Genomic DNA, 17,325 nt, shown 5'->3' on the forward strand with positions numbered 1-17,325 from the left:
GGGACCCACAAGGATCATCCAGTCCAACTCCTGGCCCTGCACAGGACACCCCAAGAATCACACCATGTGCCTGAGAGTGTTGTTCAAATGGTTCTTGAGCTCTGTCAGGCTTGGTGCTGTGACCACTCCCTGTGGAGCCTCTTCCAGTGCCCAACCACCCTCTGGGTGAAGAACCTTTTCTTAATCCAATCTAAACCACCCCTGACACAGCTTCAGGCCATTCCCTTAGGTCCTATCTCTGGTGACCAGATTCCACCTAAGCTGCCTGGTTTCTATTGGTTTACCGTTCTGAAGAACTGACTATTAATGCTTTTTATCACTATAAGGGTAACTTAAGTAGAGAAGATGGAAGGTACCCAGGAGCAGAGATGTGATTCTCACTGTAAATACCTCACAAAAATTTTGGATGTCCCCCTGTTACACACATCCAGCTTCATGCACAAGGAGTGCCTGGTGTGTAGTTGGGACACTGAGCACTTCATGCCAAAATAATGAAAACCAGACAGCACCTTGCCTACTGTGCAAGGCCTGGGCTGTACTCCAGGATTGAACTTCAGGTTGGTAACAGGGCAGATGAACAAAAGAAGATAGACTCTGGAAGAAAGGCTGGTGCCAAAGAGAAAGGAATTGATGGTCAGCCAGAGATACACATTTTCTCCAAGGGAAATTTGACAAGATGGGATGGACATCTCAGCTCTAGTGAAATGCTAGATCTGCACTGAATTGAAAAATAGAATGAAAGCAAGAGTTCATTCAATACTCAAGAACAGCTGTGTGAAGCCTGAGAATAACTCAAGAACATTCAATGTTGTTATGCTTTGATAAGAACCAAATGATTTCCTTGTAAAGCGAGGAAGGTCAGTGGATAACACAATTAAATGTGTATGACAGAAACAATGTGCCATATGTTAGAAGCAATAATTTAAGCTATTCATAATCTTTATGGAAGAAAATTAACTAACCACTCAAGACAAAGACATGTTCATTATTGTAGTTAGCTCAGTAAAAACACTGTGCCTTATGCAGCGGGAAAAGCAAACAAAACATTAGGATATGAAAGGAAGAAAAAAATGATACTGAAAATGTAGTGCCAATAGTACAAGTTTCCTCTGGAAAAAGCTGTTAGTTCTAGTCATTTGATCAGAAAAAAAGAATTAAATTAAATGAAGATGAGAGGTCCATAGGTGGTGATGATAGCTCTTGGACAGCCAGTCTTCCATTTCCAGAGAAATGAAATCATGGAATTATTTGTTTATGACACACATAGTGATTTGTGGGAAAGAGCTGATATATTCTCACAGAAGCAGAGCCCCCTGCCCTGGCAAAGGCAACTGACCTTATTCAGGTCTCCAGAGAAATACAGGACATCCAGCTGACAGGACGAGGTGTGCTGATTGTCATATTGTAACTGATAATTGGTTCTGTTCTGCTTCTGTCAAGGATATGATCCCTAGACAGATGAGGGTTGGATCTCTCTCTGCCTCTTCCATTGACCAGTGCCCTGTCCTTGAGGAGGGGCAGCACTGGTGCTGACATGGGGATCCATGCATGTGTTACATCCTTTCTTTGTGAGATGGAAGCAGGATCTCCAATAGAAACTTGAAAAAATTGGGAGAGGAAGGAACTCATGTGGACTGTGTTGGAAATACCCTCAGTCAGAGGAGGGTGCTTGGTGCTTCCCTTGTCTCATTCCACGCTGTGAGTGCTTAGTCTGCTTGGAAGCTGGTGAAGCCTAGAGTTTCCTAAGACAAGGACCAGTTTTACTGCCTGTAACCGGGCTTGATGGGTCAGCTTATGTGGTGTTCTCACCAGCAACCAAGTGACCCTGCTCTGCTGCTTAAAAACTGCAGCAGCTTTGATGCTTTCTTGCCAATGAAAAGTGACAAAACAAACAAATTAATAGCTACTACTACAGCAGTAGAAGCAAGTAACTTAAACCAAAAATGTAAAAGACAAGCATTTCTAAATGAGACTTGATATAAAATGGGACTAATCTGATTTAGGATCAGATTTACTACAGTACCATATTTACAAGGATGTCCAGAAAGAAATCAAAAGCCCAAGCTTAGTGGATTTCATTATAAAGGCTGCACAAGTCAGGTCCAACTGTGATACTTCAGAAAAACCCATTTGGTATTTACTGGTGGTTGTAGATGCCTCAATTCCATTGCACACCTGAGTCTGAGATGCTTCTGAAAGACCTGTCTGATGAGTCACAGAGGTTCCCAAAGGAATCAAGAAATGATCTTGCAGCACTGCATGACTGCTTTTCCAGATTGATTTAACCATCAGTTAAGAGGTTGTAGGACACAGCAAGGATGTGACCAGGATATTTTGTTTCCCCAAGGTCCTCCACAACTCCTGCTGGCCCTGTGCACACCTACAGTTCTAAATGCAATTGTCCACTCCTGAGCCTGTACTGTGTAATGCTTAGCTGGTAGTAAACAGCACCTCACATAGGGGTGCTGTGGTAAAGAATAATGATTTCACCCAGTGTGACAAAAGATTTACATACAGAAACACATGAAATCCAGTCAAATGAAATTCAGTACAAACGTATTTTTTAAAGTCAAACCCAAAAGCGTGACCTTCAACTGACAGTTCTTTTTAAAACTGTAATTACTTTTTCTTAGTTGGAAAAAGTGAAAACAATTTGTTTTGAGTCTGTCAAAATGCTGGACAGTGATATTTCCGTTAACTGCATTTAGTGAATTTGACTAGCTCTGTAGTGGAAAAGAGATGACAAAATACTCTCTAACCTCTAACATTTTCCCTTTTAATGTTTTAACTTAAGATGCAGTTGTATGATGGTACCCCAAAATATTTGTATGGTCCAAAGCATGGTAGTGTAGTATTAGTTCCCTAGAGTCCAAAAAAATCCTTTCTACAAGCAACTTCAGGAGTCAGGGAACCTGGAGTAGCCTCAGTCCCAGTTCAGTGCCATACCAAACAGATTTAATCTGATCTACTGACTGCAGTAGTTTTCTTCTGGGGAGAAATGGCTGAAGTGACAGCACCTCTCCCCTCCTTAAATTCTGTGAGCATTAATTCAGTTCCTAGGAATCAGGACAAAAATTATGGTAGCAAAATGAAAAATAATGTCTGTGGAAAACCCGTAGATGCAGGATATAATGGCATATAAAATCAAGGAGGCTTCTGACTAGTCTCTGCTTTGGTGATGTACAAGCATAGGACAGTGATGATGGAGGCCTCTGAGCTCCACAGAATGGAAAATATACATGGACAAACTGGAGGAAAGGACTGACTGAATGTACCATATGCATGACAAACCCATTATCAATCCAGAATTTTGCCTGTGATCATTAAAATAAAAGCTCATTAATTAGAAAGTAATGATATGTTGCCATCCTCATCATACAAATAGAGCTCAAATAGGAGTATTTATTATGGTGGGCTCTAAAAGCACTAATCCAACACAGAACATCCAAATAAGACTGAAAAACATAGGTGTTCTATTGGCAAAAGCAGAACATAAAAAATCCTGGAGAAAAAAAAAAAAAAAAAAAAAAAAAAAAAAAAAAAAAAAAATTCACCACACAATGTATAAGAAGTCCCTTGAACATATTAAAATTGAAAGGTGTCATGTGTAGCAGATCCTCATGACATTAAGGCTGTAAGAGACAGCTGAAGAGGATGGAATGCTAAAGAGAAAGCTGAGCAGGAGTAGGAAAGCTAAATGAATGATATGTTAGTGCCCTTGCTATCAGAAAAAATCACAGACATTCTTATCTCAAGGGCACTTGTTTTGGAGCCATAACGTGACATTAACTGTGGTAGAAAGTCCTTAAAGAGAGATTAGAAGGCAGCCTGAGCAATTTAAATTGGATATATTGGATATAAAAGGCTGACAGTTCATCACAGCAGTCCATGAGCAATAAAGAGAGCACTAATACAGGAGGTTTATGATATACACATAAAAATGCCACTGGCTTTGAATGACAAAGTCAATATGCTATCTAATCTTATTCCACAGCAACCCCAATCCACCTTTCTGCTAGACCTGCAAGTGTAATGCATTCCCAACACTGTGCCCAAAGTTCTGCTCAGTGTCAGCCTCTGGTGGGCTGCAACAGCTGCCAAGAAAAGTGTTGCTTCGCGTATCTGTCTCTCAGGTCAGCTCAGCGTCAGCTGGGCCACCCTGCTAGCTCTGATACGTCCAACAGTACCTTTGCGTGGGTCCTTGGCTCCGCAGCGCTTTTGCCTTAGCTGTCTCGGCCGTGGTTAGAAAGAGGGGACACTCCAGGCTCAGGGAGAAAAGGTTTTATTCGGGTAACTCAGGGGGCAGCCCCTGGTTCCAGGCCTGTGCCTCTGGGGAGTGACCCCTGGCCTCGGTTACAGGGGGTTTTTGTTCCCCCAAATCTCAGGGGTGGACACCAGTTACCAGACCAATGAAACAAGGCCAGGTGGGTAAGGTCAAAATGCAATACACAACATTAACAAATCAGGTGAATTTGGGATGTGGTCCTGTGAGACCCACCAATCCCTGTCAGACACCTCTCCTGAAGGTTCTGGGGCCTGGGGGATGGTGGACATGTGGGGGAGAAATACAATGGGATGGGGGAAAATACAATAGGATGATCGAAACCCAGGGCAGAGGATTAGAGTTGTCTTGGCAACTCTTATCAACCTCTGATAAGCACAATCCAAGACAGGAACTTTACCAGGCTAGGGTTAAAGTCCAAATCACATCAAACCTACAACTAAGAAACTTATGATACCATTCCAGCACCCCCACAGAAAAGACACTCCTGTAAAAGGCAGAGGGAGATCCTCCAAAGCCAAAGGCTGGTTAGCCTGACACGAATCACAGGAAAAACAATGAAAAACAGGAGTTTAGGGCTGAGGAGCAATTAATACAAAACAGTAGGACTAAAGCATAATTGCGGTCACCTAGTAACATTTGAGGAATACAGATGTTCTTAAATTCATGTTGGGTTGACAGACATATCCCTTCAGAAGTGAAATAACTGAGCTTTATACTTCACATAACATGGATCAAGAATTGCCCAACACATATCAACAGAGGCAGATCATCAGTTCATGGGGAATTCCTCCAGCCTCAGTAAACAACTCACTGTTTCCCAATGTGTTCATCAGTACTCTGGCAGCAGCTACAAAAGCACTGCTGGGAAAATTTGCAGAAAATTCATGGATTAAGGTAATAGTAAATAATACTCAAGAAAAAGCCTTTTCCCTCAGATTGCTTTCAAACATCTGTGTTTAATACAAAGAAATTCAGGCTTGTGCATCAAGGCATAAGGAATTCACACCAGGCTCAGGAAGGGTACCACCTGCTGCAAAGTATTACTGGCAACTAAAAGTGACCTTTCCATTGCAAGTGGTGGCATGGAAGACTCAGTGCTCCTACAAATGAGGAAGTAATAGGAATATGCAAATGTGGGATTTTTTTCACTGTCTGGCCATGCTGAGTCTGTTGAAGGAATACTGAATACATGCCAAAAAGAGGGATGAGTGAATGGACAAGATACAGAACTAAGGCAGAAAACATACCTTATGACTAAAAGTCCACTCTGTTTAAATTATCAAGGTAAGACCAAGGAATAATTTGATTAATGTACATAAATATTATATGGAGAAAAATGATGCATGCCTCATCTCGACTTTTAAATCTAATAAAGCAAGCTCAAGAAAGGACCAATGAAACTAAAGGTCAGTAAATCCCAACTGGAAATCAGACATGATCTGTGACAAGAGACGTGGCCTGCCATGGATCATACTAATTAAAAAAAAAGGTCTACTAGTCAGCATGTCTTTAGGGAAAATAAATCTTGCTAAACACAAGTTTGGCTGTCAAGTACAGCCCTTCAGAAGTGAAATACCTAGGTTTTATATCTAATGTGAAGCAGCCTTTAGCTGGATCAAGATTACTTACTTTCCTGAATGTGGTATAAATTTACATAATTAATTATGGATTAAAGGATTTCAAGCTGCATGATCATTTGGAAAGTGACTCCATTTGAACATGTTTTAGGTTTCTGCTGAGGTTTTGTGGAGAGAGATGGTCTTTGGACAGAAAAAGTACAGGTACAATGAAACCTAATTGTCAGTGCTGCTAGATGGTATTTTGTGTGGGATGCTCCTGTCTTTACCTACAACCATGGCATAAAAAAAAAAAATCAGAGCCACTTAGTCTAGACTTAATGCCATAATTGCTTTGATTTTCATTTGCAGCAAATATAATATGTAAAAATCCATTGGGTACAATAGCCCAGATTGCTGTGTACTAAGGGTGGAAGATCTACTGGCAGGAGTCCTAAATGAGTAAATGATGCTTTAATGCTCTCGAGACATCACCATACTGCACAATAACTATTTTGGTGAACCATCTATCAGCTTAAGATAGGGCTCTTTTTATTAATTTAATATTAAATAATACATTAAAAAATGTCCTATTATTAAAGCTACATCCAAAGGTTCAAGTGCTTGATGTTTTTAAGTAGTATAACTCACATATGTTGTCTTGTGTAAAAAAAGTCTGATTGAAATGTTTTTTTTTTTGGAGGTGTTTAATGCCATCCCTACACAGCTGTGCAGAGAACAATTGTGTAGATTTGTCCCTTTACAGCCCTTTGCTGCTGCTTTCCTCAAACAGCCCTTTATGGATCAGTCTCTTCAAAGCCCCAGCGAGGTCTGAAACTGCATCCTGCACAGAGCACTGCTGATACTGCTTTGAAGAACAGTGCTGCTCTCTGGGCCAGGAGAAAGTCATTGCTTTTGACTGTAAATTCATTCCTATTTGGAGCTAAAGGATGAATTACTTCAATGCTTGGGTAAGCTCTTTGTTAGAATGAGAACCAACAGATTCTGCACTCTAGGTGTCATTTCTTTTAACAAAACCATGATAATTTATGAAACCTGAGTTCACTGCTTATTTATAATCTATTCAAGCAGTACTATCCTTGGGAAAAAAAAAAAAAAAAAGAGTCCCAAAGTTTCGTATAGTCACAGTGAGTTAACTGAACTCATGCAGTGTTTCAGACATTCAAAGTGGACAAGCACAGCCATAGGTCCCATCAATGGTCAACTAATGTTCCAGGGGATTCAGTTCTGTGTCTGGGCACATGCTCCACTTGGCTACTGGCTTAAATCTGTTTTTTCCATTTCTTCTATCAATGTAAGTCTTGGCCAACAAAGATATATCTGATTTCTGACTCTGATTTCTCCAGTCTTTCATGTAATTCTTCCTAGAGACACTTGTAAAAGTCCTTTCAGAGCAAGCTGTTGCTTGTAGTCCAGTTGGAAGATCACTCTTATAATTCTACAAGGCAAAAGGGTCACCATAAAAAGTAATTTTTTCTCATTCCTCCTAACTTCCTTGTGGAGCAACACCAATTCTCCATAGTGTATGAAAGTTCACTTTGGGGATAAAATTCTGTGACTGGTTAGTAAAGCATTTGTGAAGATAGCTGACTACCCAAAAAGAAATGAAATAATAAACTATGCTACGATTATCATGCCTTTGAAGTTAGCTTCAACCCTACCTTGGGATAAATGGAAATTTTTTATATATCTACTTGTTTCCTCATCCCACTTTGTGAGTGTCTTTAGGAAGCTCTCAAGATGCCCTTTGTCACCAGCTCCATTTGTGAGTAGGATCAGGAAAGGTCAGTCCTGGAAGAAATTTTACATCCTTTTGTGCAACAAAGACATGCTGTGTCTTTGTAACAGATGCTGGTGTCTGACATCTTGGTAATTCAAGGGATAATTGTTATCTGAAGTTGCTACAGAGAGACATTATACGAGCATTTAATGGAGCCTTCCCTAAAATTCCCACTATAGGCTGAAAAACTGACTTTTCCCCAACTGGCAGAAGTACTTCATAAATGAGCTTCATAAATATAGGAAAATTCTTTTCAAATAAAGCTTTTGTTGTAAAGCAGTGCACAAATGATTGCATTAAAAGTGACTTTTATGAAAAATTCAACATGTTTGGGAGCAGACAAGAATACTGCGGGTTTGGTCATCAGGCAGTGTGTACTACCCCAATTCAGAAGAATCTCAGCCATTCTTTACTTGGTAATTAATAACCACAACTCCTTTGTTGTATTTGCTGCATGCAGTTCAATCACCCTATTTCTAGAAGCCTCGTCAGGGCAATTGTTTCCCAGCACATTTTCTACTGGTGAGTCCAGTTAAGTCTTTCTCCTTTTAGCTGTAGAGGTATCTAAATAATACTCCATCTATTCTCTGCTTAGTTGATGCTCTCAGCTGATGGCAAGCTGTTATCTTCAAAGTGATGAAGAAGCAATTGTCTGTTACTGCCCTGGTGGGGAAATAGCTGTGTTTGCTCTATTGACCCCCATATTTCTGTGTGTGTGGCTCAAGTTGTGTCCCTCTCAATTCTGTCTCCCACAACAATGGCACATGTCTTGCCTTCTGTTCACAACAAATACATCTCCAGTGCATTTGTAATGCAGAGTAGGCAAGGTTTTGCAGTTGCCTGACATTCAACAGCTTCCTCTGTTTCCCTTGTGATTCTTCCCAAATGACTAATTTTCCCAACAGCCACAGCTCATAGCTGTTCTGATACTGTTTAATTCTGTATACCACTAATCAGCTGGTTTTGAATTGTTCAGATAGGCCTCTAGTTTAATAGACACAAAAATTGATTAGATAAGCCATTAGGCTCAAAGGTCAATGTCATCTAAGGCATTATTTACTTCTTTAAAGCCTTGCACTATCAATTTCCAGGCAGGCAGGCAAGCCTAAATGTAAAGCTGGAGAAGACACCAATCCATTTTTACCTCTTCACAATGCTCATCACTAGCACTGAGGAAGGAACTGTTAGCTGGGAGGTGCATAAGTGTAATAACAGACTTTAGGTGTTGCTAGGTGAAGCCAGTTTGTATTTGTTTTTATTTTGTGGAACAGCATATGGCAGCTTTTCACTGAGTCTGAGGTCAGTCAGATTTCCAGAACAGAATACTACACACAAACATGTTCTCTAACCTGTGATTCATTAGCACAACACATTTTTCAGCCCTTGCACTGTGCTTTGCTCTTATTTTTTGCTCATACCAAAGTTCAAAGCCTCCATGTAACAGCAACCTGCAAATTGTCTGGGAGTCAACCCAAAGATGCTCTGCTCAGTGACCCTGTAACTGCACACCTTTGCCTTCTCAGATCCCTGGGAGCCTGTCTTCCCCATTTAATCACAATGCTTTTACTGCAAGACACAAAGAGAGGTCCAGCAGCTGCTCATCAAGAATCCAAATGAATGGGTAGAAACTGAGTGACCTCAGTCCAAAGAAAAGACAGGTCATTCATCTTCTCACACAGAAATAATATGAAGCAGGAAATATTGGCTCTGAAGGGCAAATTAGGATTCCCTATTAGTTTTCTCCCTATTTTTTTTTTTCAGGACCACACAGTGTTTGTAATGAGAGAGAGACACCAGAGAGGCTCCTTTAAATGATCAGAGGGGAACTGAAAAATGAACAGATGGACTTTTTCCTAGAAGTGACCACAGAAACAGCCTCATGAGCTATTTGACTAAGAAAACGAAGGAACTTGAGAAATCTTATCAGGGAAGATATTAAGAAAAAAGGGCTTCAAAACCAGACTGTTAAAGCAGTTATAGAGAAACAGGCCAAAAATGGGGGAATTTTGACAGAGTCGACAGAGGCAGCACCAGTACAGCAGTTCGCAGCCTCTGTCCCACCTCTTCCCATAACTTCCCACTTCCATTCCATAGCTTATGGGAGAGCCTGTGTTTGGGGTAGGCAAGTCCATGAACCAGAGAAACACAGAATTAACTCCACTTGATACAGTCTCCTAGAAAGTCACAACCCCACAGCAGAAGAGAGTGGTCTTCAGACAGCCAGAGGTATTGGAAGCCTTTAGGAGGATTTTTTTCTGTTGTACTATTTGCACCCGTGCACTTTAATTCTTTTTGTAAAATGTTGCCTTGCTCCAAAGTGACAGAATTTATACCTTTTGTTCAGGATTGCCCTGAACCTTTTTGTTACCTGAACAAAACAGTGCAAAAAGAAGTAATTGATCTGATCTTGTTCAATATTGTGCAGAACACAACAATGGCACATGCAGACAGCACTGTCTGCCCTTTGTAGGCATCTTGCAAAGGTGTGCACCTCGATTATCTTGTGCCTCGCAGCAGCGAAGATTCTTAAAACAAGACAGCTCAGAGTAAGGGCAGCACAGACATCCTAATAAAATCTGCAATTTTCTGCAGTGCCAGCTGCCGCATTTTCAGATAAAGGATTCTGAATTCCCTGGCCAGGTCTGTATGTGGAATGAGTGGCACAGATTCCTCTGGGCACAGCCTGGAAGCTGTCCTGCCTGCTCACCAGCTCTGCCTGTGCCTGCATCTCTGCAGATGCTGGGCAGCTGGACAGTGGAGATTCCCATCTCCACTGGGAATGCCCATAGCCAGCTTCAGAGGCACTGGTAAAACAAAAGGAAGCAAGACTGGGTTTATGGACAGGATCTGTCACAGATCACTGACCCAGGTGGAGAAAATGAGCCAATGGTTTCTTAAACAAGTAGCTATAGATAAGTAAACATTAAAGTTAGTAGTATTTGATATTTCACCTTAGGAATCAAAACTCCTGTGGTCCCCATGCTGAAACACACCTAGAGCCATCTTAAACTATAGATGGTAAACTGTTAATAGGAGAACTTTGCTCAGTTTAACCAGCTCAAGTGATTTGTGCTAGGCTGTCCATTTCAAATGAGCTGATCACTGAGGTAAGAATCCTGGGTTTATGTACAGACCTGCACAAGCACCCTCCACAAATGATACAGAACACATCCCCCAAAAGATTTGTGTTATAAGTACATAAAATTAGCAATTAGCGAACAACAATAAAAACTCATATGTATTAATAGGATAACGCCATTGAAAGGCAACAAAATTAAATAGCACATAATTAAATTCTGGAATGCATCATTTTTGCACCCCAGCCACCAACCCTGCTGGCAAGGGCTGCTCCAGACAGGAGCTTAGGCTAATGGAGCCACAAGTTCAGCAGGTTCACTTTATCTGTACCACACAGCACCTGGCCAGTAATTGCACACACAGTGAGCAGCTGCCCTCCAGTCACAGGTATGGGGACCTCCTAACACGGTCCTTGCTCTCTCAGGTCACTTCCTGCCAGGAAAACCCCGACCTGACTGTGAACACTGGCAGAAGTACCACTGCAAATGAGATTGACTTTACTAGAAGGATTTCCTTCTGTGTAGCTGTCAGAAAATCACTCTGGAAATGCTGGAGGCTGCACGTTTGTCAGGTGAACTCATTACCCCCAGGGCTGAGGAAAGCTTCCTGGAGGCAATGAGCTGCAATACCTGGTATGAAGTAGGTGTGCACACAAATTTGGCATTTACCTGCTATTCATGTGTTTGATTTTGAAACAAAGTGAAAAAATTGCACAAGTAGGCTTGAAAGCCACCATATGGTCATTATAAGTATAGCCTGTTCCTTGGTAGCACTCCCTATTCCTGCCCAGTGGGGTTATATCAGCATACTACTTCTTGATGCTGATTCCCTCCTCTCAGGCAGGTATGTATATCCAAATGCCTAGATCAGCAGGATGCTTTACATTTTGATGTGTACATCCTTCAGCACCTGACAAGCAGCACAGAAATGAGAGGTCATTCTTCCCAACCATGGAATCTTCAACAAACACATTATTTTACTTAGCAATGGCATGAATATCCAGCTTTACTTTCCAAGCTGACAAGGCATAATGGAATGAATTAAACTACAATTATTTTGGATCATTTTTACTGACATCAATGAAAGCTAAATCTGTCTGCAACTTGCCCATTTCTGCCAGTATTTTCCTGAAGAGTGGAATAGCTTTAAAACACAGAAACTTTGGAGACAGCCAGCAATTGCAGGATTCCTCTAAACCAGGGTCAAATCTTGCACTCATCAACTCTGAGTAGTGTGGTTTTGATTAACCTATTCAGGCACCTAGAGCAGTGCAAGTTTCCAATAAATGCCAAGACAAAGCCTTTTACTTTGATCTGACTGATGTTTTTGAGTTAACTGCGACTAGACAGAAACCAAACTGCAGTTCCCATAGGTGAATGTGACCTGACATCTGCAGTTTGTGGCAAGGACAGCCTTTGTTTTGGTTAGGCTATCCCAAAGAGAGGAAAACATCCATGCAAGTGGGGAGGTGATCTTCATTTTATTCTGATTTCAGGCATGTTTGGGCTCAAGCATTTTGTGACAACCAGAATGAGGAAGACAGAATTTGCTACATATTTGATCTATTATCATTTGATAGTCCATGCTAATTTGTTAAGAATGCAGTAGATATTAAAACCACAAAGTGAATACCACATTGGGTAGCAGGATCAAACACATAGTAAGGTAGAGAGTATTCATAAGGGATCAGAAGACAAAATGCCAGAATGTGATCCATGTGCCTGTGGGCAGAATGCATTGAATGAATGGGTGAATGGGACTAAGTCACTAGTCTAATTTCATCAGTTCACAAATACCACTGCTGAATCAAAGCAGCTATCTATTTTCTGCCCAAGAGCCATACATTATTTTTCTTCATTACTCAATCTTCTTTAGTTTGATCCTATATACGCTTAAAACTGTGGGGAAAAAAATAGAGCCTGTATGGAAAATTGCTGTGGGATTGCAAAAGATATAAAGCTTGCCAAAGAAAATGAACTCTAAAAACTGTTTTCTTTGTTTATGTGTTCTACCCAGGCCCTCTTGTTTATGTAAGGCTCAATATATGATCAAGTTACCTTGCGTCAGCCAGGCTGTGGTAATTGTCTGTGTGTGCACTTTTGGCCCGCAGCAAATGCAAGAAAATTTAACCTGGTTTAAGCCCCTTTCACTGCAGGCCTATCCCAACTTAACTTGCATTCCCTGTGGGGTGGGAGCATGCACCTACCTCAGACACAGTCATGCACTGCATCCCAGGAGCCTTATGCTGTGTCTGAGACCCAGGATTATGAAAGGCACCCTAAAGGGCATTTTGGGACAGCTCGTCTTTCCTTCTGCAGGTATATTGCACAGGCACACAAACGAAGGGCTTACCTGCCATGCCTCCACCTTCTTTATGTCCGCACAGGACCCGTTGGTGAAGAGTCCCTTCCCAGGGGTACAGGTATAAATATCCTGCAAGGCATGGGCGATGGAATACACTGCCAAGTACACGTTATAGGATATCCGCAAGTGCGTGTAGTCCATGTAAGGTGTCTCCACGCTAGTGATGTTCTCATCCCCTGTGCATGGAGGTCGGAAGGCAGACGTTCCATTTCCAGCTCCCAGCCCTTCCTCATGACCCTTGTGGAAGGAAGCTGAAGCAGGAGAATTTTTGGACCCATCAGGGAGATAGCAGTTAAATGTCTCCTCCCAAAACTCCTTGGCAAAGCCGTTGTTGGGGGACTTCTTGGGATGCACTTTCTGCAGGAACTCACGGAACCCTGGGATCTGTCCTGCCTTCAGTGCAAACCCAATGGTGCTGCCGATAACACGGAAGAACTCTGGCATGGCTATTAGGGAAGAGCTAGCCCAGGCCTCACTTGCCAGCCAGATCTTGCCAGTGATGTTTCTCCTGACAATCTCTTTGATGAGAGGCTCCAGATCTGGGCCACTGGAAAAAACAACAATCACTCTTGCTGTGGAGTTCTGGATGACCTCTACCACCTGCTGGATCTCCTCTTCATCTGAGTACTGGGAGATGAGCTCACTAAAATCAATGCAGATATCTCTCTCCTCTGCCTCTTCCCGAAATTTTTCGATCCCTGGCCGGCCATAGTCATCATCAGCTGCGATTGTTCCCACCCAGTTCCAGCGAAAGTACTCGATGATGTCTGCCATGGCTGTGGCCTGATGCTCATCGTTGGGGATTGTGCGCAGGAAGGACTTGAACTGGTTCTTATTGCTCAAGAGACGACTGGATGAGGCATAGCTGACCTGTCAGAGCACAGCAAACAAGCAAAACACATCATAAAGTGAAATGCCTGAAACAAATTGCCTGCATTTACCTGGCATCACTGTCAGCCTGGGAACCACATTTTTTTAGCCTGTGTTTGCAGGTGATCCACTCTGGGGGCCTGCACGTTCTACGACCTGTGCCTATCCTTCAGAGGCACTCATACAGGAGCAGCTGCTCAGACCCGAGAGGCTGGAGCCAGCTTGTGCCCACCTGCAAGGTCAAGGATCCAAGGGAGAGAGAAATGGACACTAGATTGGAGGAATGGCAAAGATTTCTGCCAAATCCATAAATAAAAAGAATGTGCCATCTAGATAATGAGGACAATGTAGTGAATTAAGACAAAACACAGGCTTTCTCTGTCCTGAACCAGACATGACACAGCAGGATGGTATTGCCATTCCAAAGCTACTCTGTCTTTCTTTCCTTGCCTTTGACATCCATCCTCATCCTTAAACAGGCTCCATCAGAAACCAGGTGCCTTTTACATCCAATCCCTGTCTTAAGTTGGCATAAGAATGTGATGTATATCAGCGTCCTTGATCCTGCAGAGTGTTATGGTAATGCTACTTTAGCAGTATTTCCTGATTGCTGGCCAGAATCAGCAAAGAAGCCAGTGGGCAGTCCATGCTCCATAAGCCACCATGTTTTATGGCTAAAATTGGATTTTATTTCCTTTTCTAAAACTATCAAGAAATATTTTATTTTTCTAATCAGAACAAGTGCCACATGCTCTTAAGATATAATTTGAATTATCTACAAGAAGGAAGAAAAACATAAACCCCAGATAATAACAGTTTAAAGATCTGGAGAACTTCTAAAACACATTTTGAGATTAGTATCTGAATTCTTTAGGATTGACTCTCATTTGAAAAAGTCTTCTATAAACAGTTCATTTTCTACAAAGTGGAAATTTACAGAAAACCTTATCTTCTCCTTAAACTCTGTTATTTAATATTTCTGCAAGAAGAAAGAAAAGGAGGTCTCATAGTGCAGTTTCAAGGGCCACAGAAGTAAATCCTCCTTTCACAGAGCTGTGCTGTGCCCTGGACAGGCTCTTGCCCAGGGCTACTCTCACCCCCAGCAACCTTCTTCCAGGAGGTAAAGGAAACGTGTCCCACTGCCACATGCGCTGTAAGGGGACACTGAGGTGAGGTACTGAGAAACAGAACGGAAGTTGTAACATTTTCAGTGTCAACATCAACAGAAGGAGTAATGAGCCATACATTAATTGTAAAATACACCTCCAACTCCTACTGAAATGCAGGGCCTCATAAGCTTGGATTTGCTAATGGCCTTGCTATAAATGGCTGTGACAATTCCACCCAACATCTGCCAGTCTAAAAGCCTGCTTTCAATTGTTGTGCTTCAACCATCTGGCTGAGACTTCGTTCCAGAACTGAACCTCCTGACATCTACCCTTTTCTGCAGCCTCTAGATAAGGCTACTGCCTCATAGGACAAATGTCATTCTGTGTTTAAAGAGAAAATCTGAGAACTGCAAACATCTCTTACGTTCAGTTGAACTCACCAACCCTTCTCTGCTGCCCTCGTTCACCTGGCAATGTGATGTGTAAATCAACAATGCCCCGTAAGATGTCATTAGGGGTGTTTATTACATGCCAGCTTCCAGTGCCACTCTGGGCAATACCCAGATAGCACAGCTTAAACCATTCTGCCCTGCTCAGAGACCAAATGTCCAGTTTTTCAGACTCCTGCAAAGGAGTCAGATTGGTAAGACTCAACAGACAAGATATATTACTGTGCACAGGGCAATCAAGAATCCTTCCTTCTTCATTCGTGGTGCAGATGGGAATTGAAGCTGTGGCTGAAGCAAAGATACATTTCTCAGGACAGACAGAGAGCGCATTCTGACTCAATCATGTTATAAGGGCTCTTGTGAGCTCTGGCACCTCTATTAATTTTGGAAGAGGGATTGGAAGTGTTAGGCTATACAAGGTAACACTTAAATTGATAAGATGAAGCACTTTTCTCAAAGCTGACTTCACTGTAGAAATCTAAAATCAAGAGCAACAACATTAAGTCAGCCTTGTACTTTGCTTAAGGTCTTGGCAGATCAACAAGCCTCTTAAACAAAAGGATGGGACCATGGATTCTGGCACTGGTTCCAGTAGAGTCAGAATGCAGCCTGAAGGATGCTGCAACACAGGAGTTGGCACAGCCACATCACCACACAGATGACCATGGGACAGGGGGTATATCTACACGATTTCACAAACCTTTTGGATGCCCTAGGGCAAAAGAAAGGCAGGTCAGGTCGGAACAAACCTCCACAGCATCTGATCAGCATAAGCAACAACTTTATAAGTCACCTGTTTGAATGATCAGAGATGCTGAGACCTAAAAAGCAGCAGGCAATGACAAAGCTCAAAGCTTAAGGCATTAAGTGGGCTCTGTGGGACCTGGACTGGACCAGAGAGTCACTATGTGAAGTAATGACACAACTAAGGTGTCAGGGCTGGCAACTGTCATTGACTGACCTAAAATACCTGTATTCACAGACTAAATCACTCTAGAGGACTCCAGTCCTCCCAGACTAGGCTGCTGTTGGCCAAATGTTATTATGGCTGCTCAGTAACCTTTGTATTTGGGGACTACAAAGTGCTAGTAAGACACATTTCTATCATAACAATGACACCCACTCCCCTCACCCTCCTCATTTTATTGCTTCTCTCCTTAAAGTTCTATTGGAAATGGCAATGATTGATCAATTTCTGCATAATCTCTGCAGAGTAGAAAAGCAGGCCACTTCTGTGACCTAAACAAGTGAGGTGGAAGCATACCTGAGGTATGTAAAAGAGTCCCAGCAGATTGGCCACAGCAGTGGAGATGCCAGAGCCAGTTGCTCCCACGACTGCAATGGTGGAAGGGATGTGTTCTGAGCAGTTACAGAATTCATCCAGGTTCAAGGAGTCTATCTTGTTCTGGGCCACAAAACTCAGTGTGGCCTCCAGGGCTTTCGAGACTGTATTGCAAGTGTCAAATATCCTGTATCCCAGGGTCATGTTGGGAAGGAGAGTTGGGCTACTGTTTATTTCTTCTATGGCAAAGATCATAGCCTGGAGCCAGCGGAAGCCTCGGAAATTATACCTGGGGGAGCAAAAATAAAAACAAAATAGAGTGAGAAGGAGGAAAACAGGAGAGGAGACCAGGAACGAGGCAACAACAGAGTGAAAAATTCCAGGTACAAAAGGCAAAAGCAACTCATGCTATTTCTTGCATCCTACTAAATTTGGAAAGTTTTGGTTTTGTCTCTACTGGTTACAGAAGAGGCATGTTTATGCTATGAGGGTTAGTTCTGCTTTCAACTTTTCAGTTTGGGTGCTCACTCC

The 17,325-nt window shown here is 42.2% G+C and overlaps 1 protein-coding gene across 2 annotated transcripts in view; it reads right to left on the bottom strand.

Moving 5' to 3' along the window:
* The window catches only part of CASR (calcium sensing receptor), a 74,898-nt gene that overhangs the window by 17,650 nt on the left and 39,923 nt on the right, over positions 1-17,325 (bottom strand). For both annotated transcript variants that reach the window (XM_083883631.1, XM_083883632.1), the window contains exons 3-4: positions 16,777-17,083; positions 13,073-13,954 (exon numbers count right to left, since the gene is read on the bottom strand). In XM_083883631.1, the coding sequence (XP_083739757.1) occupies positions 13,073-13,954; positions 16,777-17,083 (1,189 nt within the window). The remainder of the gene's footprint in view (positions 1-13,072; positions 13,955-16,776; positions 17,084-17,325) is intronic.

Source organism: Zosterops lateralis (assembly GCF_965231275.1).
Source record: "Zosterops lateralis genome assembly, chromosome: 2".
In the NCBI taxonomy this organism is placed as follows: Eukaryota; Metazoa; Chordata; class Aves; order Passeriformes; family Zosteropidae; genus Zosterops; species Zosterops lateralis.